At 42.2% G+C, this 24,611-nt stretch overlaps 1 protein-coding gene across 1 annotated transcript in view; it reads left to right on the forward strand.

Moving 5' to 3' along the window:
* NOL10 (nucleolar protein 10) overlaps positions 1-24,611 on the forward strand; it is a 48,135-nt gene that overhangs the window by 13,158 nt on the left and 10,366 nt on the right. The window contains exons 11-17 of the mRNA XM_081906172.1: positions 723-872; positions 6,447-6,513; positions 8,840-8,892; positions 17,329-17,455; positions 18,132-18,211; positions 18,298-18,396; positions 24,076-24,162. Of these exons, the coding sequence (XP_081762298.1) occupies positions 723-872; positions 6,447-6,513; positions 8,840-8,892; positions 17,329-17,455; positions 18,132-18,211; positions 18,298-18,396; positions 24,076-24,162 (663 nt within the window). The remainder of the gene's footprint in view (positions 1-722; positions 873-6,446; positions 6,514-8,839; positions 8,893-17,328; positions 17,456-18,131; positions 18,212-18,297; positions 18,397-24,075; positions 24,163-24,611) is intronic.

Consider the following 24,611-nt stretch of genomic DNA (forward strand, 5'->3'; position numbering starts at 1 on the left):
AATAACAATAATAATAATAATTGCAGAGGAGGATGGATTTATTTCTTCAAATGTTTAAGAGTGAATGAAATATAAATGTTTTTTATATGGAGGCACATTAGTGCAAGGCCAGACTCATAACTGGATGATTCTAAGATTAGCTTGTTACAACCTGACCAATTCCACACACACCTCTTCTTTTCAACCACCCGACATACAAATGGGGGATTTGTAAAGCATACAGTGGGATGAGAATTTGGCAGATCTGGGGGTTCAGCAGCTTTTCTGCTGCCCTGCAGGCTGAAAAATGCGAGTTATGCTAAGTAAGTTCAAACATGAGTTATGCTTAAGAAAAGCTAAAAGTTGCGTTCTCACACAAGCCAAACTATGGCTTAGTGTGAATGTACTGGCTCCTGAAGAGGAGATCACACACACATTTTGCTCTGTCTTACCATGATGTGCAAACCAGGACAAAGCTTAACACTGCTTCTCTGCTCTGTTCATCTATAGAGATCTTTTCTTTTTATAGATCTCTGTGTTTGAAGGCTCATGCTTAATTCTTACAGAATAAACCCATCTCATGATTCTATGATGCTGTTATTCGTTCCTCTTCAGAAATACTGTGGAAATCCTCTATATTTATCTGATAACTATTCACCTATTGAAAACTTAACATAAGTTTTAGACCTCTAATATCTTTTGAATGTTGAACATGTAATCCAGTGACCTTTACTTGTTTCCAGGTTCTTTTTTATGACCTCCGATCAAGCAGCCCATTAATAGTGAAGGATCACCAATATGGCCTGCCTATCAAATCAATCCAGTTCCACAATTCATTAGATTTAATTATTTCTGCTGATTCAAGAATCATAAAGCTTTGGAACAAGGACACAGTAAGTCAAATTCCTTTTGTCTTTCTTTTGAGTTTCTCCTTTGATTTCCCATTCCATTATAATTTTTTTCTAATATTTCCAGAGGTATCACTCCAAAAAAACTTGTGTCTCCCCTGGGAGAAGCCTTTGTGGGGCTGGGAGAAGGGTAGTCACTTTCCGCCAACCCCCTTCCATGTGACTCTAATCTGGATCCAACCCATAGACTGCAGCCCAGTGCATGTTTGTGAGGATGTGTTTAATTGTGTGTTGGAATGTGAACGTCATGCAGTCCTAGGCAACAAGAATCAATATATTTTGTCTCTCCAAATTGCACCTGCAAGAGTTCAAAGTGGCTTGTGGAATGCCAAATGAGGAGATTTCTGGCTGCAAGGCAGATGCAGTTGTTCTTCCTTGGCAGGTGATGTGTTCCCACTGGCCTCTCCTCTGATGCTGGTGCCTTTAACTATCTCTGGCTGGAAATCGGTGGCGAAAAGAGGAAGGGTGTGTGGCAGAGAGGACCTACAGAGACTTGCCTGCAGCGGGGGAGCATCCAGCTCTTTTGTTTTCCAAAAGCGCGGAGGTGGGGGAAGACCCTTCCTCCTGTTAATTACCAAGGCGGAAGGCAGCAGAAGTGGGTGGGGCGGCAAAATTAAACAGGGAGGGAAAGGAAGCACCCAGGAGGGAGGTGAAGCTGTCAACCACACAAGGGGAAAAAAGGGAGGAGTGCAAAAGGAAACAAACTGCCTTGTACCCTTTTATCTGCTTAATTAGCTGAATCATTGAAGATTCAGCATTGAACAGGTTTAGGCCAGATCTCTCTTTTACCCCTCCAAATCAATGGCCACTTTAAGTCTGTACTTCCTTGCCCTGACTTTTTATTTTCTTCAAAAAGTTTTATTGATTTTCACAAAATTAAAAAACACACTAACAAACAAACAAACAGACAAATATAAATCATATCCTTATTAAAACTAATCTTCTTAACATTGTTAAGTGACTTCCTCATATCCCCCTAGTTGAATTTCAGTGGATATAATTTTCACGGTTTTCCAAATCAAAGTTCTTAAAATCTTAACTTCATCACTTAACATCAGTCTTTCTTCCCAATTCAGCATTATACATAATAAATCCTCATATTACTTATTTATACCCTAAGCCAAGCTTTTTCCAATTATTCTAACTTGATGTATTTAACTAAGTAGTCATTAAATTTTGTCCCTTCTTCCTGATACTCCTCCTCATTCTGATCAGGTCGGCTAGCTCCGAAAAGTCCATCATCTTCATCTGCCATCCTTCCACAGTTGGTAGTTCTTGTGTTTTCCATTTCTTAGCTAGTAATATTCGAGCAGCAGTTGTGGCATACAAAAGTAATTTAACATTTTTCTTGGGCAATTCCAAACCTGTTATTCCAAGGAGAAAGGCCTCTGGTTTCTTTACAAATGTATATTTCAACATTTTTTTCAATTCATTATAAATCTTTCCCCAGAAGTCTTTCACCTTGGGGCAAGTCCACCACATGTGATAAAAGGTTCCTTCTTTTTCTTTACATTTCCAACATAGGTTATCACAGTTATGATAAATCTTTGCTAGTTTGACCCCTGGACTTTGGTGTGGTTTTCCTTCTGCTCTAATGAGGCTCAGCATCGGCCTGATGTCATGTCTGAGCCAGGGATACGGGCCTTCCTGCTGCTGTCCCAGCATGTGCCACTCGCAGCAGGCAAGCAACAGCCATGATTCGGCTAAGGGATGGAGAACCTACAGTCCTCCAGGTGTTGCTGCACTCCAAAATCCCATCATCCCTGGGAGTTGGGAGAACAACAGGATCTCAAAGGCCACCAGTTCCCCAGCCCTGATTTAGCATTCATTATTTTATTATTTACCAAGTTTATTATTTACCCAAAGGAGTCTGTGGCAGCAAACAACAGGTGATAAAACAATAAAAAGGCCTTAAAAGGCAATGCCAGTGCATTTTGCTGGTACATGGGAGATCATTGCTGCGGATGGTGGAAGCGAGGTAAGGAGGAAACAAGAAGCCGTAATGCCTAGAAGTGAATGACTGGGTCGGGCGACATGATGCTAGCTTCAAAGCAGCCGCTCTCCTTCCTCCTCCTGCCCCCCTCCCCACTTGCGAATCAGGGCTGGTTGTGACCAAACTTCTTTTCCTTTCTACGTGAGTGATTTCCCCCTGGGATACATATGTGGAAAATGTTATAGTGGAATGGGAAATCCACACACTTCCCATGGAAGGGGGGAAAATCCATTACTTGTCTTTTCCTTAGCAGTCCAGCAAGGCCATGTCCACACACGGCACGAAAAGCATGAGGCCGATTCCTATCGCAGCAGGCAGGAAGTTTGTCTCACCTCAGCAAAAGATTGCATGTTTGCGATTGGGGGGGGGGGCTCCTCACTGGCACCTGTTAGAAGGAGGAGGCCACTGTAGGAGCCTTGCAGTCATTTCTCTCATCGTTACACACAAGTTTCTTAAATGTCCCAATTTGCAACTCCGTTGCAAATCCAGCCACCTAACATGCGCCATTTGGGCCTTGTTTCATTTCTCAATGAAGGCGCTGATTTCCATTCTTTCTTTCACATATGCAACAACATAATCAGCCGATTGCCTTCTTTTTAATATACAGGACCTGGCTGTCAGTGGAAGGCAATTTTATGCCAGTGGTGCAGTATGTATGGCTTGGATGTCTGTGCTTAACACACACACACACACACACACACACACACACACACACACACACACACAGAACACAGCACATATCCTGGAATTTTAAGAACAGCTTCACTAATTCAGTTCTTGAATTACTTGCAACTGGATCATATTTATTGCGCCTCTTAAAGTGCAGGTATACTGCAGGTAATAAGCATTTATAATGTCTCACTTTATTTTTCATCAGACGTCTTTTATATAACAAAGAGGCTTCATAGAACTCGGATGTTCAGCGTTTCTGCCCAAATGGCTATAGCGGGAAATTGCCTGAAGCGATTTGGGTGGCCTCACCCAAGTTTATATAAAATAAAATGGAGCCTGTGGCAGACTGCTGCATCCTAACTGCAGAGCACTGGGCTAAAGAACTGCATGTCTTAACATTCATTTTTGCCTTCTGAGCGGAAAAGACTGTAGCCCACATCTTGAAAGTGTTAGAGAGCAAATAAGGATGCTTAAGAGCATGAGAGGAACCGTGTTGGATCAGTCCAAAGCAGGCTTCCTCAAACTCTGCCCTCCATATGTTTTTGGCCTACAACTCCCATGATCCCTGGTTAGCAGGACCAGTGATCAGGGATGATGGGAATTGTAGTCTCAAAACATTTGGAGGGCCGAGTTTGAGGAAGCCTGGTCCAAAGGCTCACAGTGACTCATTCACTGTGGGAGGCTGAAAAGCAGGAAGTGAGCACAATAGTTCTCTCAGTGTTCATGATCCTCAGCAACTAGCATTCAAAGGGATGCTACCTCTGAGCACAGATGGTAATATAACCATCATGGCTAGTAGTCATTGTTAGCCATACACTCCATGAAATTATTAATTGATTTATTTATTGTATTTTTATTGGCTGCCTGATAGTCTAGGTCTCCTAGCAGCTCAAAAAGAGAAAATACAATATTAAAAATATCTCAAAACTGTTGCAGCATAGGAAAAAAAACTTGCAGCAGTAGAGCCAAATCGCCAATACATATATATATATATATATACACACACACACACACACACACACACACACACACACGGGGTTTTTGAAGTCTCGGAGAGTAAAACAATCTTCCATTTGCTGCTGAAAAGACCATAAAGAAGATGGTAGCAGGCATGAGAAGAGAAGACTCCCTGGGAAAGACCCTGATCTTGGGAAAGATGGAGGGCACAAGGAGAAGGGGATGACAGAGGATGAGATGGTTGGACAGTGTTCTTGAAGCTCTCAACATGAGTTTGACGAAACTGTGGGAGGCAGTGGAAGACAGGAGTGCCTGGCATGCTCTGGTCCATAGGGTCACGAAGAGTCGGACACGACTAAACAGCAACAACAAGCCTTTCTGAAGAGGCTATTCTGTAGCTCGGGTGCTGCCACTGAAAAGGTCCTCTCTAAGATCCAGCCAAAGCTTAATCACTCAAGTCCTGCTGCTTTCACTGGAAGAAGTTTGATACGCTTCACTCTCTCACTGAAATTGATGGGGCATAAGAGTGTTTTTTTGAACATCATCTGCCCTGCAATGAAGGTTTATGCTTATGACTGGAGTACACATTTTGCATTACAGGAATTTGGGCTCTGGTCATATTGTGTTTTTACAATGGTGTTTAACATTCAGGTGACCTCTTAGTGACCTCCCATTTTGGAAGTGCAAGAAGGCGACTTATAATGAGCCAGATCTTTGGTGCATCTAGCTCAGTCGGTCTTGTCTGCACTGATTAGCAGTGGCTCTCCAGGGTTTCAGGCAGGGAGGGAGTCTCTCATCCCTACCTAGAGATGCTGAAGATGGAACCTGGGACCCTCTGCATGCAGAGCAGATAAATTCTACCACTGAATTACTGTTCTTCCCCAAATTCTCTCAATTTCAGTGTAAAGCAGTGCATGACGGCCATGTTATTCAGCAGGCAGCAAACTGCCACTAATGCAACTGGTGCAAAATGCAAGAAGGGCCTATCAAACCTGTTCTCTTCTGCTCCTTTCCTCCCCCAGGGCCTCCCAGCACAGACAGACGGATAGACACACACCTTCTCATATTTCCTCTTTTGTCCTCGTCTTCATTCCTGTTCTACTTTTCTTTTTCTGAGACCCACTGATGACACCTTATTTGCAAAAGTTAGAACTGTCCAGAGCAGAGCGTTTCAAACTTTTCATGTTGGCGGCACACTTTTTAGACATGCATCGTCTCGCGACATGGTAATTCAGTTTTACTAGCAAGCCAGAGGTTAAACTAACCTCTTTCCAGCCCCGGTGCAGGGAGCATTCGCATGATACACCTACACAGTGCAGCCAGCACACTAACGTGTCGCGACACACAGTCTGGAAAGCTCTGCTCTGGAGAGTTCCTCTTCTGCAGTTCAGTCCTTACCATGGAGGAAATAAAACTTTCACGTGAGCTGACCACTTTCACAAACAGTGAATATTAGCAGGTGAAAATTATGTAAGATTCCTTTGAGAATGTCTTCAGTAAAGGCAGGCTAAAGTGAGAGTGATTCAGACTGTTTATATTTGCTTGGTTGTTGAAACCTTGTTTTTTAAAGGGGGTAGGTCCTATGTATTTTTCAATTGGAGTAAGCTGCCTTCAGAATCTGTTTGGATAGGCGAGACATGAAATATGTTAGGTCTACCACTTCTGATGGATTAATCAATCAGTTGATTAAAAACATTTTCTTCCAATTAATTAAGGTCACTCCAATTAATTGACATAGGAAAGCTGCCCAGTATCGTCAACACTGATTAGCAGCACCTCTCCAGTGTTATAGGCAGGAGTCCTTTCCAGCCCAAATGAAGATGGCAGGAGTCGAACCTGGAGCTTTTTGCATGCAATGGAGAGGTTATTATATTGCCTAACTGGCTCTTTCAAAAGAGCTGGGTTAATCCTTTATGTTGCTTATTTTTTTGTTTCAGGGGAAGATATTCACTTCCTTGGAGCCTGAACATGATATTAATGATGTTTGCATATATCCTAATTCAGGTATGTGGAAAATTCTTCACCAGGTGATAGGTAACCATGCTGGTCCAAACATGATTGCATCTGGTAACTTTCCTACCTGGGTGTGGTTGATTTTGGTCCTCTGTTGGGTTGTAGATAATCAGAAGGGGGACCTGCAACATAGTATTGCAGTACGGAGGGCTTTTGTTCAGGATTCCTGAAATCATTCCGTTCCCCTTGTTTTCTAGCTCCCAGCCCCACCCCAAACAGTTTCTCCAAAGCCAGCACCAGACTTCATGTGCCACTGATGGGCCCCTCATTCCAACAGCCAGGGCAAGGCTCTGTTGTTGCAACACTGCCTCTCCACAGGCTGTGTTCCACCCTTACCAGTTAACGTCGGCAAACCTCGGGAGTTTCTCCAGGCCAGCTGACACTGCCCCATTGTGTTGGTTTGGCTACATAAGGACCAGCCCTCAAGAGAACTGAGAGTGCTATTAGTATGTATGGTTGCTCCTTGCAAGTTTTGAAATATGTCTAGGCCTGTTTGTGGAATCCTATACGAGACTAGGGGCTAGATTCAACTGAGCCAGCATGCTAGTGGAAGTCAGTACAAGAGCTCTTGCTAGTGCAATGTCGCTTCACATCCCACCCCACCCCCCAAATTGACTGGCAGGTCTGGTGAACCCCCAGAACAGCATGGTGGGGGTGGAGAGGAGGGATCGTTCCATCTGGCAAGCAGAAATGCTTGTGATGGAACAAGCAGAATAGTGCCTGTCTAAAAAGCTTGTTCCTGTCGGAATAAATATCTATATCCAAGAAACAGCAGGCGGTCAGTTGTGTCTCCAGAGTTTTATCTTGCACACTTCAGCTTATTCATACATTCCAAATCCTTCATTTCTCATAAAAAATCATATCCTTGTCAAAACTGGATGTTTCATTCTTTCATCCTCTGGCTTCATCATGAAACTCCTACAAGATCTCATTCCTCAGGATAATTTCAGGTGTCAGTATTTTAGTAATGAGGAGGTTATTCAAACAAGTCTGAAATGCTTCTTCATGTAATCTGATTAGTCTGCTCTGTGGTTTAATAGGTGTGTCCCTCTTCCTGTAAACAGTGATCAGGATTAGCGTGTTTAAACAAAAGAGCTCTAGGAATCTCTTTAATTCAGATTTCTCCCTATCGTATATCTGCATCCAGCCACTGCCCCAAAGAGTGCACACCTTCAGTCTGTGGGAATATTGCTTCCATTAGGAAGTTGTTTTCCTTTTCTTGACAGAACTATTAGAAACTTTTGAAATAATTATTTAACTGAATCCTCCCTTTCACCTCCTCTTCACTGACTGCTGGAAAAAAATTATCATTCGTTCCTGTGAGTAGAAGATAAAAGAAAATGACTTTATTTCAAAGGTGCTTTTCCACTCGTTGAAACCCTCTTCTCTTCACTCTTTTGACATAGCAGAAGGGTGAAAAAAGTGTCTCCAACTGCAGAGTTTATTTGCTTACTATCACTTATTGAAACAACAGACCTCTAAATATGTTACAAAACACAATCTGAAGTGTTCATTAAAAATACCAATAAAAGCAAACATTAAAAACAAGTTACATTACGTTTAAAAAAATATAAAACAAGTAGTTTTAAAACAATTATACTTACTAAAATCACACACCTGGGTAGATTTCCTGAAACAATTCAGATGGGCACATATAGGTTCTTACATATGGTTGCCATATTTCAAAAAGTAAAAACCAGGACACCCCAAAAGTTATAGAGGTTTTTTAAAGAAAATCTGGATGTATGGTAGCCCTATCTTACATTTCTTATTTATTTATTTATTTATTTCATAAAATTTATATACCACTCGATTGTATCCGTTCTTGAACAAGAGCTTTTAAGAGCTGACTAGATTTCATATAAACCATCTGGAGCTACTAATAATTAACTCTGCAACAGAAAATTTGACCATTTTCATTCCTGCTCCCTTAAAATCCGTGGTCGTCTTGCTACTGATTTCATGGGAGGACTGCGTCTGTTGTTGCTTTCAAGGGAGAACAAAAATTAACCCCCCATTTTTCAGATACTTGGGTGGCATTGAGGATTGGTCTGGAAAGGTGACTTTCTGAATAAAATAAAATGGCATTTGACTCTTATGTGGTAAGAGAAGAAGAGGAAACAGGAACAGCTCTGGGCACTCAAAAGAGTGGAGCTTTTACTGAGCCAGAGCTGGTATGTCCATAGTGCTCTCCAATTTCTTTTTAGTAATAGCTTTGGGATTCATGTTCTCACCAAGTGTGTTCAGTTCAAATTTCTGAAAGTTAAAAATGGGAGGGGATATCCTGTCTTTTACAAGATTCTCTTATAATCTTTAGGAATGCTGTTCACGGCCAATGAAGCCCCCAAAATGAGCATCTACTACATACCAGTAAGTAAAGCAAAAAAATTCTCTGCTATTATGATCTCTAGACACCATGAAATAGCCCTGTGCTTTGTTTTCGATTGTAATACAGTTCTGTATTTGTACTGTACAGTACATTTTAACATGTATGTTTGAGTCTGTGGTGTAAACTTGCTACTGAAAAGTATATTCCAGAAATGCAACTATATTGGTTTTTAAAGAGTAGAATTGCTTTGAACTAACCTTGAAGCTTTTCTCTTACTCATTACAATTTAGTTTTGAATTAGCAGAACTGGAAAAAACTACTGAGAGAGAAAGTATCGGTTTTCTGTTAAAATGAAGCACATCTAAACCTGCATAAATATTACTTCTGGGATCAAGCGAGTTACTTTTTAATCATAGTTTATTGAAACACACAGCTCACAAATTAAAAACAAGACAATGAAAATAGCATTAAAACAATGATAATGCAACCAGCAGTATACAGAATTAAAAGAAAGAAGCTCATGAAAGAGTAATTAATTAATGAGCCTTACAATAAAGGTCAATTTATTAATGAGCCTTGCAATAAAGACTTTCTTCAAAAGCTTAAAATATCTGTGTTCAGATGACATGGTAAACCATGGATAACCCTTCTCCTCTGGTGTAGCCACAAGGCATTAAGGAGGTTAAATGTCCATATATAGTTGCAATTTGTTGCTTCCTCTGAAGCCATCAAACTCTGGTTAATCTTAATTATGATTTGTTAGAAACCAGCCAGCTTCAAATGACTGATTACGAAACTGGATTGTTTCAACAAACCATAATCAAGATTATAACCACAGCTTAAGGTTTTAATATAAAACTAAGATGTATTTAATCAAAAACGATCACAGAAGCTTCCATTCTCCTCCCAACCATGCCTGAGAGGGGACAGCAGGTGAGCTCAAGGTTCGCTATGGCTAACTCCCATCAAGATAAAATGGGCATAGTATGGTGTTCAAATGCAGCCAGTGCGAGCAGCAAGCATGACAAAATGGCCGTTTTTGGAAGGGAGTTTCGGAATTTGAGCATCATAGTCAAAAAGGCCTGTCTCAGATCCCCCACCTGCTGCATTTCATATGGGATGCAGGAGGTGGCTCTTGAGAAACACTAAGGCTTGAGGCAGTCTTCCCTCAACTTGGTGCCCTCCAGATGTTTTGAACTACAACTCCCATCATCCATTGCACTGGCCAGGCTGCAAGTTTTCCCATTCCACAATACAAACTGGTGTGGAAAGCCAGCCTAGTTTCAAAAGTGGTTTGTGACGTGGCATAAATTGGGAGTCTTGTTTGAGAAGCAGAAGGCCAAAGCGTGGTTGAGGGCATGCAATTGTGGTCAGGAAATATTTTAAAACACAGGGGTTTTTGGCCTTAATGAAATATGCCAGAGGAGAGGAGGAAAAATAAAATAAAGACCACGTTCAGTTTTGGTTTCACAGAGCAAGTGCAAATTGGCATGTGCAGAAAGGGAAGAAGGTGCTGTTTTATTTCCAGTTCACATTAACGTAAATGGTTAATGACTTGGGTTGGGTTTTTTTTTTTTACTTTGCTGAACTTTGATAGAACTTGAAAGCATATCATAGAATTTAGTGCAGCCAATCACAGCCTCCCTTTAGGATTATGAGGAAGAGGAGTGCTGTGAAATCCCCCAAATTCCACAAGATAGGTTTGCATTTATTTTGCCTGCAGCCGTACTTGCATTTCTTGGCTTTCCTAGGTTTGTAACTTAATCCACCTCCTCCACCAGATACAAAACCCCCCCAAAACTTTGATTTATGCACCCCGGCTAGAAAGTGCAAAAGTATAAAGGTGCTTACTCGTGGATTCAAGTTGCAGAAAGCTCCACTTTAATTTGCATAGCTGAAAGGTTTTCCCTTGAATTGCGCAATTTCCGCCATACCCATCTAGTGCCTGTGTACATGCCTTACAATAATTTAAGATTACAGTTATATAAATTAAAAGGGACAAACCGCAGACAAACTAATACAAATTAGTTGCATGTTTTGTCAACTTGTTTCTTGGACTTCATTCCGGGACACAACATGGGGATGCAGTGATCTGAAAATTAGAGAACAACTCTGGTTGGTGTTGTGTTATATTGGCTGTGGAAACCTGAATTGTTTTCCATAAACAGGATGCTGGAAAATGGCTGAAATCAGCCTTCCAGAAGGTGTGGCAGGGGTTGCCAACCTGTGGCCCTTGGGGTGTTGTTGGACTCCCAATATCCACCAGCTCTATGCAGTATGGCTAATGGTCATGAATGATCGGAATTACAGCCCTGCAACTTCTGGAAAGAATCTCTTGAGTATTGCAAGAGCACTGAACTGCCAAATGCCTTGAGTGAAGCTCATATTAAGGATGGGAAAAGGCTATGATGGGGCAGTGAAAGAGAATTGCAGGACATTACAGTGGTACCTCGGGTTACATACGCTTCAGGTTACAGACTCTGCTAACCTAGAAATATTACCTCAGGTTAAGAACTTTGCTTCAGGATGAGAACAGAAATCGTGCTCTGGCGGCGCGGCAGCAACAGGAAGCCCCATTAGCTAAAGTGGTGCTTCAGGTTAAGAACAGTTTCAGGTTAAGTACGGACCACTGGAACGAATTAAGTACTTAACCTGAGGTACCACTGTACCATTTTATTTTGTGCTTTTAAAAGATCTAAGCTGAGAAGGACCATGGTTGTTTTTAAAATAATTTGTTCAGGGGAAAAGTTGTGTCAGACACTGATGGCTTTGTTAATAACTCTTCCTTCTTTTCACTTGATGGAAAGCTTGATAACAGTTATTGTTTGGTTGTACTTTTTCTATAGTGGTGAAGTACAAAACAGTCAATGTTTAAATTCTGTTTTCACAAGATGTCTCTCCCCCCCCCCCCCGTTTAAAACCCTAGTCTTTCCACCCACAACTTAGATGAATTCTTGCATAAACTATTAAAGGAGGTACAGATGTGGGATTTAATGCACGTGTCATTTAATGGGTGTATCCTAAGGGCATTTTCATACAGATTTTAAAATATCATGAATGTTGTAAATTACGCTCATACAATATTAGGTCTCTGTCTCTCTTCTGCATCTGTGTCTGCATAGAGTAATACTGTATGGATTTCAAGTGAAAGGCTGTGGTTTGTCTGCTAGTATTTTTAAGTGTAACCTGTTGGACGATTGTTTTTCCTTCTCAAAACAGGAAGCATGGGTTTCCTATCTGTTTTCAGATAAATACTTTCAATCTCAAAAGTAGCACGTTGGGCTTATTCACAACAAAGGAAATCCTCCACTTCCCATCAAAACAGGGTGCCTCAAAGGAAATGCGCGCGTGTGGGCATAGGTGCGGAAACCATCCAATGTGTGACACTCGGGAAGTAATTTTGTGGGGGCCATCCGGTAGAATCTCTTAACACATTTGGATGCTCCGTTGGGAAGTGTCTGTGCGCCCGATAAGCGGATGTGAAGCACAGATACTGCTGTTAGAAGTGAGGCACTGCATTAGTGAATACGATCCAGTTCATAAATGGCTGCTATAGTTTGGCTCAAGTAGAATAACTCTGGCCTAGACGACAGTAGAAAGCTCTACAGCAGGGATGAGGAAACTCTAGCCCTCCATATGTTGTTGGACTCCATCAGCCCCAGCCAGCATGGACAGTAGTCAAGGATGATGGGAACCATAGTCCAGCATTTAATCCGGAGGACCACAGGTTCCCCATCCCAGCTCTAGAGTTTGGGAAGTAGAGGAAATGGGTTGCTTATGCCTGCAGAGTGTTAAAAACGCTACATTGCCTTACTTCCAAGGGATGCCAAACAGCCTCATTCAGGGGCAGACCACATACTGCCCATGGGATTCATTTGTTCCACTTAAATGTTTTAAAGTGAAAGATCTTGTGCTGTTTACAAAGGTATTGGAGATTTGAGATGCTTCCAAACTGGGCCTTTAAAGGTAAAGGTAGAGGTACCCCTGACCATTAGGTCCAGTCGTGACCAACTCTGGGGTTTTGGCGCTCATCTCACTTTAATGGCCGAGGGAGCCGGCGTACAGCTTCCGGGTCATGTGGCCAGCAGGATTAAGCCGCTTCTGGCGAACCAGAGCAGCGCACGGAAATGCCGTTTACCTTCCCGCTGGAGCGGTACCTATTTATCTACATAAGATAAGATAAGATAAGATAAATTTATTGTCATTGTCCGTATATACACAGTATACACAACGAAAATCAAACACCCAAAGACCGGGTTCACATACACATTTGCACGTATCTCCAACACTCTCATCCTATTCAGACATAAACTATAAAACATAACATAATCCAGAATATAACATAACCTATTAAAGGCATAACATAACCTAAAACCTATCTCATTCCTTCCTACTCCCTGCTTGCTATTTCTTGCAACTGGCCCTGAGATCATTATTTAGTGCAATCAGAGCTCTTGGATAGAGCTCTGCACTTTGATGTGCTTTTGAACTGCTAGGTGGGCAGGAGCAGGGACCAAGCAACGGGAGCTCACCCTGCCGCGGGGATTCGAACCGCCAACCTTCTGATTGGCAAGTCCTAGGCTCTGGTTTAACCCACAGTGCCACCCGCGCCTTTACTGTGGAATAACTATACTTTTGTTCGCTCACCTTTTTTTATGGGACATCTGCATAAGATAATGAACAAAACATCCCTCTCTCATCTCCACCCCACCCCCATTCCAGTTCTGCCCCCCACCCAAAGCTCAGCAAAACTGCCTTTTTAAAAAAAATCCAGTGTCATTTCCCACATGTAAATGGCCTATGGTCGGTAATGGCCTGTATAATTTCTCTGGCAAGTTATTTATTCACAATGAATCCTATTATATTCTGAGTAAACATGTGATATTGCACTGCATGGATGTGAATAACTTAAGACCCAAATAAGCCAGTCTAGCATGCCTGTGAAATATTGAGGAGTTCTGGTGAGTCTGTAGAAGGTTTCGCCCTTTAGTCTTGGGTTGGGGAGCCAATGTATGGCTTGTAGCCTACTTCAGACCTACCAAGACCTACCAACCTGCAGGCAGGTTATCATGAAGAAGGGGAAGAAAGACCTTGGCAAGCTGGATGTGGGCCATATGTACTCTTTTGAAACCTTTATGTCTCAATGCCTATTAAGTGTTTGGGCTGGGGGTGGGCAGGAATCTTGTAATGGGGACACTCAAGGGCTTCCAGAGATGGTTATTTAGGACAGCTGTAGAGAAGGGAAATAAAAGATGCCCGGCAAGAAGGAAATGAGTGGAAATAGTCTATGGAAGACCTTTATGTGTTGTTTAGAGTTCTAAGGAGCAATTTACTTTGTCAGCTTCTGACAAATTGTTAATGCATCCTCTTCCTTGGAGCAGCTTGCTCAGATGATGAGCAATGCATCCATAATCCTTTAAAAGAAAAAGAAAAGAAGTTTGATCTCTAGATAATTAGCAGTGACTGGAAGAGGACAAAATACACACATGCAACCAAACTCAAAGAGATCTAAGGGTGACCCAGAAAGTATAAAGCTAGAATGGGCAGCTTTAATTGTGCTGGTTATCATATAAGGCTGAAAAATAAATTTAATAGAACTACAATATGCTTGGCTCAGGCACTTTCTCATAGCAGGATATTTGTGGGTGGGGTGGATTTAATGTCAAGGACGTTGTTATGGAAAGAATGAGGAGTAGGGGTTTTTTGTGTAGTCAGTTAAGGATATGTAGCAAAGGGAAAAAAGGGACAAAGACTGAAAGGTTTTTAGCAGGGGCAATTAGAATAAGATCTATTATTTGATTATTGATGCAAACCTCCAAAATGTATTTTGCATAGTTAAGTTTTTACCTCTATCTTCAGTACATTTATTTTATTTTATTTTATTGCTATGGCTAGCGGCTGAAGATTCTTCTGATTCTGAAAGGGACAAAGATATGTCTGAATCTTCCCATTTCATTATATGCGTAGCTCTCCGTTGTGGCAGTTTTCTGCAACTCTGGTGCAAGTACCCCCTGTTACCTTTTTCTTTTAAGATTGCACCAACAACACACTAAAAAAATCCCATAAATTGTGGTCCACTGAGATACAACAGCTTGCTTTGCAAGAAATGTCAGCAGTTAAATTTAACAGACGTAGCATATTTGGATGAGTAGTTTTTAACTCAGCCTGTTGTATAAATGCAACTCATCTTTAGTCATTGGTAGTTCTCCCCCAAACATTGTGTGGATACACAAAATAAATAAAGGTTAATGATGCCAAGGAAATATTTTTAAACAGCTCGGAATTGGAAAATGTGTCCACTAGAAACAGCTGACATTCAATATCCAGAAACCATGTTTGTTTTTAAAGTAGTGTAATATTTTGTGATTACTGTTTTCCCCACGTGTTATAATATTGACATTTTTGTTAATCCACACCCCTTCCCAATGTAGAACAGTTGTTCGCATAGTATACAGTAGTTCAAGTGGACATTGTCTCAGTCATTGTACTCAGAGCATATATGTACAGCACAGCAAAGATACATATACTTTTTTTGGTTAATCAAGTAGTGTATTTGGATAGTGACCATGACCTTTTAGAATTCCTTGTTTGTTTTCACTTAAATTATCACCACCGATAACATTTTTAAAAAGGAAGCAGACCTTCTAACGTTCCATTTTGTAGGTGCTTTGGGTATTCCGAACCTGCCATTATTTCCTGTTTCCTTCCCTTGGAGAGAGGGCTTTTGATGTTTACCTTGATGCATTCTCCGGTTACTCAAATAATCTAGCTTCACTGGGTGTGACTGTGTGCGCATGAAGTGGGAGAGAGATTGATATCAACAGTGGAAAAGAGTTCAGTCGGTCTGAATTTTGGAGGAAATGGAAACCTAATTTTGAGATACATCAGTAGTGTGGCATCAGGGGTCATAACTGAACCCCCCCCCCGGGCTATATGAATCCATACAATGTTTTCATCCATATTCCATGCATTATTGTGGTATTCAACCTGTCCCCTGTGTTTGAGTATTTCGGCATATAATGTCATTAGCATCAGTCTCAAAAGTGGAGGAAAGGGGAATGAAACATTGCATTTCCAAAACATGGAGGATCAGCTTTAAGGTCAGCACAATGAAAATGCGCATTTAGTGCCACAATCTTCACGTTTGCATGGTCAAATCTTTGCTTAATCAGTCAAGATATGCACAAGCTTCAGACAAGCCAGGAAATTGCAGTTAACATTGTAGCTTCCTTTTGCATCCAAACAGGGAAGCTATGAGTAATGGCTTCCAAGCAAGCCAGAATCTTGAAACCAAATTTAAAACCATGGCTTAATATATTCTGGATTGTTGAGAAGCCATTCATCACAGTTTCTCGGTTTGGGGCGTAACAGGAAGCTATGGTTACCTGCAGTTTCCTGGGTTTTTCACTTGCTTACAGAAACTGGTTATGTGTGGATGTCTGAAGCTGATGCATATCTGTTTATTAAGCAGGGCATTTGACCAGGTGAACGGGATCTTTATGTACACTACTTTTATCTGTCTCTATATCTACACACAACCTTCAGAAGGTTTTACCAAAAAAAGAGAGTTGCTGACCTAGTTCCAGCAGGGCCTATGTTTGCATGTAGGCTTGACTGGGATCCTGAGAAAGTTGTATATGTATTGTGAGGTGGGTGGGCTTGCGATGGCAGACTTTTTATGGAAGACCCCCTGACCTCTAAAATCAGGGAGCTGAAAACCTTCTGTGACCTCCCTATCACCCCCTGCAACACCTTGCACATACTGGAATCTATTTGATTCCAGCAAGGGGGTGGGGGAGAGGAGTTTAAATCGGCAAACGCTTCATCACCATAAATGGTTTGGAGTGCTACAATAAATATTGTGCTGATTGACATGGATTTACATGAGTCTAGTAGACGCCCGAAAAACAAACCTACAAATCAATTTTATTTTTAATTTAATTGTGTTGCTCTTTTAGCACTATGTGGCAAAGTCATTTGCATGAATTTTCCATGTCTGTGCGAATACCTTCATTAATGCACCTAGCCTTAAGAAATGGTATCTACGCACTTTTGTGCTTACAACTATCACAACTTCTCCAGCAAAGCTGTAGTTTTCCGTGATCCTTCATATGTTTAAATCCTGGAACAGCTTCGTTAGGTTCACTAATTACTTGGCAATCTCTCTCTTTCTTTTTAGGGGAGAAATTGAAACACCATTATATAGTGGGTGGACTGAATCCCCTGTATTTGTTTTTGAACCACAGTTCACCACACAATTACTATAGTTTAATGGTTTGACTGTACGTCACTTACACTGTTCAGACTTGCATCTTAACAGGACTTGTACAGTCTTAACAGGCTTACTCATCTGGCTGTCCTCTTGTCTGCAAAGTTGGAAGTTCAGTGTTCTGGTTAAAGTAATGACAAATTATGTAATAACAGCTGTTGGAATGTCACAGAAAGAGTGTTTACGACTAACCTTGGTGCATTTACAGGTTTTAGGTCCTGCTCCAAAATGGTGCTCGTTTCTTGATAACTTGACAGAAGAGCTGGAGGAAAACCCAGAGACAACTGTATATGATGACTACAAGTTCGTAACAAGAAAAGACCTTGACAATTTAGGTACAGTATTGCTGCCTTGAAAGAAGCAATAATTTCTTTATTCTTTCTTGTTCTTTTTCATTAATTCTGCTCTCAGTTACTCATTTTGTTTACATGCTGCTATATTTGCTGCCTCCTGCTGCTGCTGAGAGAGGGAGCAGTGATGGTTTGCCTGTCCTAGCCCATCTCTTTTTGACGTGATGGAGTTGTGGGTACAACAAACGACTCCTTGTCTTTTTCCTTTTGTCTACAAAGCCTACATCAAGCTAGTAAGAAATTTTACGTGACAGTTTGCAACTTTTTACCTGGCAACGTATATTAAGTGTACATTTTCTCCCTATTCCCATGATGGAAAAGCAACCCATTCAAAGGGGTCCTTTCACACATGGCACACTCCCAATAATTGTTGTTGAAGAAAGGGGCAAACCTTTGTATGCAGTGAAGGTGTAAATACATTCCATTATGTCTGTCCAGTGTGCCAGGTTCTGAACATATGTGAAAGCTGCAAACTAGGAACTTTCACAATTTTGGCAAATGATTACGTACAACCATCCCCCAAGAAAATTACAACCCCAATTTTATTTTACTTTAAAAAAAACTACCCCTGTGATGTAGCCAAAATATTTCCTGATACATTAATATTTTCTGTCTGTGTCTCTTTCTCTCTCTCTCTTCCCCCCACCCCTCTCCACCTCAGGGCTGGCTCATCTGATTGGATCACCACTTCTCCGAGCATATATGCATGGCTTTTTCATGGACATACGACTGTATCACAAGGTGAACTGGGCAAAATAAGGCTGCTTAGAAATAGGGCATCTTATGAGTTCTTTCCTTGTCTCCACTTAACTGTTTTGTGTTTGCAGGTAAAAATGATGGTGAATCCTTTTGCCTATGAGGAATACAGAAGAGAGAAAATTAGGCAGAAGATTGAAGAAACGCGGGCACAAAGAGTGCAACTTAAGGTAAAGGTGCAGTTTTAACTGTTCATGGAAGTTTCCATAAACAGTCCATTATGGAGTGATGGGAGAAGCTACCCTAACAATCCTGTACATTTGTGATACCCTGAGATACACTGGGTGATATTTAGTGTTCCACGGACCCCTTTCCTCTCCCTGCCATGGACATTCACATATCTCCTCTGGGAAGGGTCCCCGAACCCTCCAGAGCAGCTTTGGAGGGGGAAGAAGAAGAAGAAGAAAGGAGGTTACTATTGCCCAAGCAGAAATCTTTCACCTTGGTGGGAGGATGCTGTTGGATGTCACTGTTGGAGATAAGCACTGTCCAGTGCACAGCGGAATGATGAAAAGTATGAGCCAACATGCTCTATACTACTTTATTTACAGTTCAAAGCTGGTAAGTTACAGAAAAACATTTTCCCTCTGCCGGAGCAGAGAAAGCGTCATCTCTCCTCTAAGGCACGGAGAGAATCACAAACTGAAACTGCAAAGAACAGTGAAAAACAGGAAACCAGTGTACGTCACATCCAGTCTCCCGTTCCCGTGGGAACCCAACAGTACAGACTCTGTGGAATGTAAACAACCTGTCTCGTGACAAACACTTCTGCTGCTCAGTGAGGGAAGCAGAAACCAACATCCTCCCCCTTTCTGTGAACATCACTGGGCAGCGTGTTCGTACAATATCAGTACAAACCCAACTTCTGCACATAGGTACAGTGTTGATCCCTTGATACAATCTTGGACAATACATCAGCAGGAATTTCATTACCTGGCATATAGGACACCGTTACAAGTCCCTTCTGAATACGTTCCCTAGCATGTTGCACCTTCAATTGCAAGTGCTTCGTGCTTTGCTTACAACCTTCAGAATTCAGCAAAGCCAAACATGCTTTGTTGTCTTGGTAAACCTGGATTGGACATTTGACAGGAATTTTCATGTCTTTGCACAATTGTAACAACCATTCACAATCCTTAAGTGAATAAGACAGTGCATTCAGTTCAGCTTCACAAGTACTTAAGCTAACTGTTGTTTGCTTCTTGCATGACCAATCAAATAGACCCTGATTGTACTTATAGCAAACTCCAGACGTACTTTTCCTGTCTGTAGTGTCACTTCCAAAACTTGCATCTGCAAATATCTCAAGACCACCAGACTTCTGATTGTTAAATCTCAGTCTGTAATGCATAGTGCCTTACAAATACCGCGCTATGCGTTTCAGAGCTTTCCAATCCTTAACAGTAGGATTGTTGACTTGTCTGCTTAGCAAATTACAGCTAACAGCAATGTCAGGTCTTGAACATCTGGCAATGAAGTTTAGCTTGCCTAGCACACTTCTGTACAGTGTAGTGTCAGAAAATGCTTCTTCAGTGTCACCTACCTGATAACCTGTTATCATCGGTGTGTCTACAGGGTTAGCATCCATCAGGTTTAGCTTGCTTAACACATCAGCAATTTTCCGTGACTGGTGTACTAGAATGTTACCATCTTGATCTCTCTCTATTTCCAGAGATAGGTAGTTGTTTACCTCACCAAGATCTTTCATGTCAAAGTGCTCTTTCAGTTGAGCTAGGGCGTTATTGTACATTGTGACATCTTTCCAAAAGAATAAAAGATCATCAACATAAAACAAACAATACAATTTCTTTTGCCCCTCCTCTTTGACAAACACACATGGATCAGCTTTCCCTTGCTTAAAACCTAGAGAAAACAATACTTCAGTGAGTTTTGTGTGCCAACACCGTGCACTTTGTTTGAGACCATAAAGGGACTTTTTCAGAGCACAAACAAATCCCTGTTTTACCTGTACGCCATCAGGTGGAAGCATATAAAGTGATTCATTTAGAGATCCGTACAGAAAAGCTGTATTCACATCATGGTGACTAATGTGTAGATTTTCCTCTGCAGCTAGCTTGAGCATAAGCCTAATGCTCTCATACCTCACTGTGGGTGAGTAGGTCTCGTGATAGTCTTCACCTGGTACCTGTGCAAAACCTCTGGCTACCAATCTGGCTTTGTGTCTGACTATCTTGCCATTTTGATCAGTCTTCGCTTTGAAGACCCATTTGCTTCCAAGCAGTTTCATTCCTGGAACTACTGGAACAAGTTCCCATGTTTTGTTCCTTTCCAAGGAATCAAGCTCAGCCTTCATGGCATTTAACCATGGCTCAGCTTCCTTTGAATCCAAATCCTGGATTTCTTGGAAACTTGAAGGTTCAAAAACCTTCTTGGAGCTTTTAACAGCTGTTACTGCTATCTTAGCAAACTCATCAGCAAATCTCTTTGGAGGTCTGCCTTTTGTGGCTCTCTGTGACCTACGAATTAGCCTTAGGTCTTCAACACTCTCCTCTTCCTTCTTAGGAGAAAAGTGACCTATTGTGAACAATGGTTCCTCCAATTCTTGATCAGAGCTTTCAGAGGGTCGCATAGAGGCTTTCGCACTCTTGAAATCCTCTGAATCACCCGATTCAGTTTCAGACTCAGAATCAGAACCTTCATCAGTGGGTGTGGGTTGTTGCGGTTGCTTTTGACTATCCTCAGTCTCATCACTGTCATCAGGATAACATTGGAAAATTCCCACATTCTCCCCCCACTTGGCATTGTACTCAACACTTCTTGTGAGCTTAATTTCCTTAGAGTCAGTCATCATTATTCTGTAAGATCCTTTCTGATAACCTAGAAAGATACCATGCAATCCACGCTTGTCTAACTTGGAGTTTTGTGGTGACTGAACCCACATGTCAGAACCAAAAATTTTCATGTGTTTGATGTATGGCTTCTTGCCAAACATCTTCTCATAGGGGGTACAACCAATCGCTGAAGATAACCTGCGATTATAACTGTAAGTGAAACATGAGAGAGCTTCGGCCCAATAACTCTCTGGAAGATTTGCATCATGCAGCAAGGTTTTTAACCCTTGAAGCAATGTTTGATTTGCTCGTTCCGCAAGCCCATTCTGCCATGGCGAGCGAGGACTAGACAAATCATGTTGAATTCCTTTCTCAGCCAGAAAAGCTTCAAACTGCTGAGAAGTGAACTCTCCCCCCCGGTCGGTGAAAAGAATCTGTATCTTCTTACCATGCACATTTCCCAACCAAGCACAGAATTCCTTGAACCTAGGAAAAGCCTCTGATTTCTGCTTGAGATTGTACACATAAATATACCTGGAAAATGCATCAATGAGAACCATGAAGTACCTATTCCCACCCAAAGAGGGCGCTAGTGGTCCAACCAAATCAGCATGAATAATTTGGTATGGTTCTGTAGCTTGCCTACTAGACACCTTACCTTTCGCAGCCATTTTTACCTTGTTTGCTGCGCATGCCTTGCACTTCATGTGGTACCTGCAGGGTTTAATAGTCATACCTTCAACCAAGGCAGGCATTTTTGATACTGCCTCAAAATGCAAATGACCAAATTTCCTGTGAAAATCGTGAATACATTCTGCATGCAAACTTTTGTTAGAACCTGCAATGCAACAAGTGTCATCCTGCACAACATCATCATAATACAAAACAAACAAACGATCAACAAATTCAGCATACAATTGATAATCATTTTTCTTGGTGATGATGCATCTATTGTTCTTAAAGGAAACGTCTATTTTCCGCTCCATCAGCTGTCCAACGCTAAGCAGATTATGTTTCGCGTCCGGCACATAAAGCACGTCCTGTATCGATAAGTCCAAACTGTGAAGAACAACAGTTCCGTAGCCTTTACTGGGGATTGTGTGGCCATCCGCCTGGTGAATTGCACCTTCCTGCGGTGTAAAAGACACGAACAGTCGCTTATCGTTGCACATGTGATGCGTTGCAGCCGAATCAACAACGAAGAAAGATCTAGATGTCTTCTGGACCTCTGCAACCTCCGCAGCCTTTGGAGCGAAGCGTGAGACCATTGCCTTGTGCTGCGTTGTCCTGGACACCGGACCTTTGCCTTTGCCTCGGCCTTTTCCACGCGATGAGCTTCCACTGCGCTGCTCTGTCTTGGCCCTGGGATATTTGCATTCCCTCTTCATATGGCCTAGACGTCCACACGAGTAGCATTTCACTGCCTTCAAAGCTTTGGCGCCATCTGGTGGTTCCACTGCACTATGGGATGATGACTGTGAAGTCTCCCCATTTCCCATGCAGCCAGCACCCCGCCGATCTGCTCCATTCTGAATCATGGCAGTTTCACAGGCTACTGTGAGTTGAGCATTTGGCTGATCAGTGGTATCAAATTCCCCACTTTCCTCATCCAGCCTTCTGCAGCTAGCCATCATGACTCTGGCACATGCCTCTTGCGTCATCTATGCTGCTTTAAATCAGGTTGCTTTAATCCAAAGGCAATTCAAAACAGCCTCTGCCTTTGAGCCTGCGCCTTTCGGTATGCTGCGTTGCTTATCTGCAGCTGTTTCAAACTGCATTCCAAAAGCAAGCTCAAAAGTGAAAGTCCCCAAGTGCTTTCTCTATGCTGTGCTAAATTCTTGCTGCGTCATAGAGCTGCAGCTGCACTTTACTTTCGTTTTCCCCCAGCATAGCGTCCCTTTGAGCCATTTGCCTGTGCCGCGGCAAAACCGGCTATTAAAGTTCAAAGTCCAGCCATAAAGCCATTAATTAGAAGCTGGCAGGCTGCCCGGAGCAGTAGCACATACCTTCATCAATCATCTTGACGCGCAGAGCAGATACCTTGCGATCCGTGCCTCTGCCGCTGTTCCGATCCTCTTTGCTCCTTTATTCCTTTGCCAGGAGCCCGACTTCTGAAGACCAATCTCAAAACACTGCATTTTTCTGGGCCCGAAACCAAATATTGGAGATAAGCAGTGTCCAGTGCACAGCGGAATGATGAAAAGTATGAGCCAACATGCTCTATACTACTTTATTTACAGTTCAAAGCTGGTAAGTTACAGAAAAACATTTTCCCTCTGCCGGAGCAGAGAAAGCGTCATCTCTCCTCTAAGGCACGGAGAGAATCACAAACTGAAACTGCAAAGAACAGTGAAAAACAGGAAACCAGTGTACGTCACATCCAGTCTCCCGTTCCCGTGGGAACCCAACAGTACAGACTCTGTGGAATGTAAACAACCTGTCTCGTGACAAACACTTCTGCTGCTCAGTGAGGGAAGCAGAAACCAACAGTCACAAGTGATCAACACCCTCTCAGATTTTGTCAGAATATGGAACTCCGATTAAATGAGGAGAAATATCCACAGTAAATACTTGCAAAGCATCCAATTTAAAAGAGGTTCAATTTCTGACAGCCATTTCAACTAACAGATGAAGCTGCTTAAGTGTGCATTAATAAAATGCATTACTAAAATTCAAGGCCCCCGGCAGCACAGAGTGTAGGGGGAAACAGGTTGAAGGTGGTACCAACACTTACTAAAGTCTAAAGTCTAAATACATAGTAAAAACAGATTGTAAATTGATGAAAGACTCAAGCTGCATAGGAGTATGGGTGTTTCTTTCCTGGAGGAAGGGGAGAGTAGCTGTTTGACAATAGCCTTATAAGAATGCCAAGAAGGTTTTCATACCCTTGCTCCTTCAGCCAAGCAACAAAAAGGGCAATGGGGACATGGAAGGCAGTGCCAGCACTTGGGCACTGTAAAGTCTTATGCTGAAACAAACCACGGCTGCAAAATGTTCTTTGGCTTAAGTGCAGTTTGTTCTGTAGCCCATAGTTTTAACATTTCTTTCATTCGCTAGAAACTTCCCAAGGTTAATAAAGAGCTTGCACTGAAGTTGATCGAGGAAGGAGAAGAGCCACAAAATGCAAGGAAAAAGAAGCAAAAGGTAAGAGGATATCCTTCCCTGTTTCTGCCATTGCTTTTGTACGACAATAGTAAAATGGGAGGGGCCTTCAGATATTAAGACATGCCAAACTGAATCAGTGCTTCTATTTTCAGGGTAAGCGTGTTTCTGTATGCAGTTGGGTGGGGAGCTGTAGAGCCATGACAGAGAATGTCCCTTGCAGTGATTTCCCCTGGTTCAAACTCTGGTTAAAGGGTCTCTGCTGGCAGGGCTAGGAAAGATACCGTATTTTTCGCCCTATAGGGCGCACCGGAAATAAAGGGGGGGAAATTATTTTTCCCCCCAGGCGGGGGGCTGGGGCGGGGGAAGCCCGAGCTTCCCCCGCCCCCAGAACAGACTGCTATCCGCAAGCCTAGGAAGCCCGGTGGGAACTCACGCGGGCTCCCCAGGCTTGCGGATATCTGCCCAAAGCCCAGAGCGCACTGCAGAAC

Source organism: Podarcis melisellensis, assembly GCF_964234715.1.
Source record: "Podarcis melisellensis genome assembly, chromosome: 3".
In the NCBI taxonomy this organism is placed as follows: domain Eukaryota; kingdom Metazoa; phylum Chordata; class Lepidosauria; order Squamata; family Lacertidae; genus Podarcis; species Podarcis melisellensis.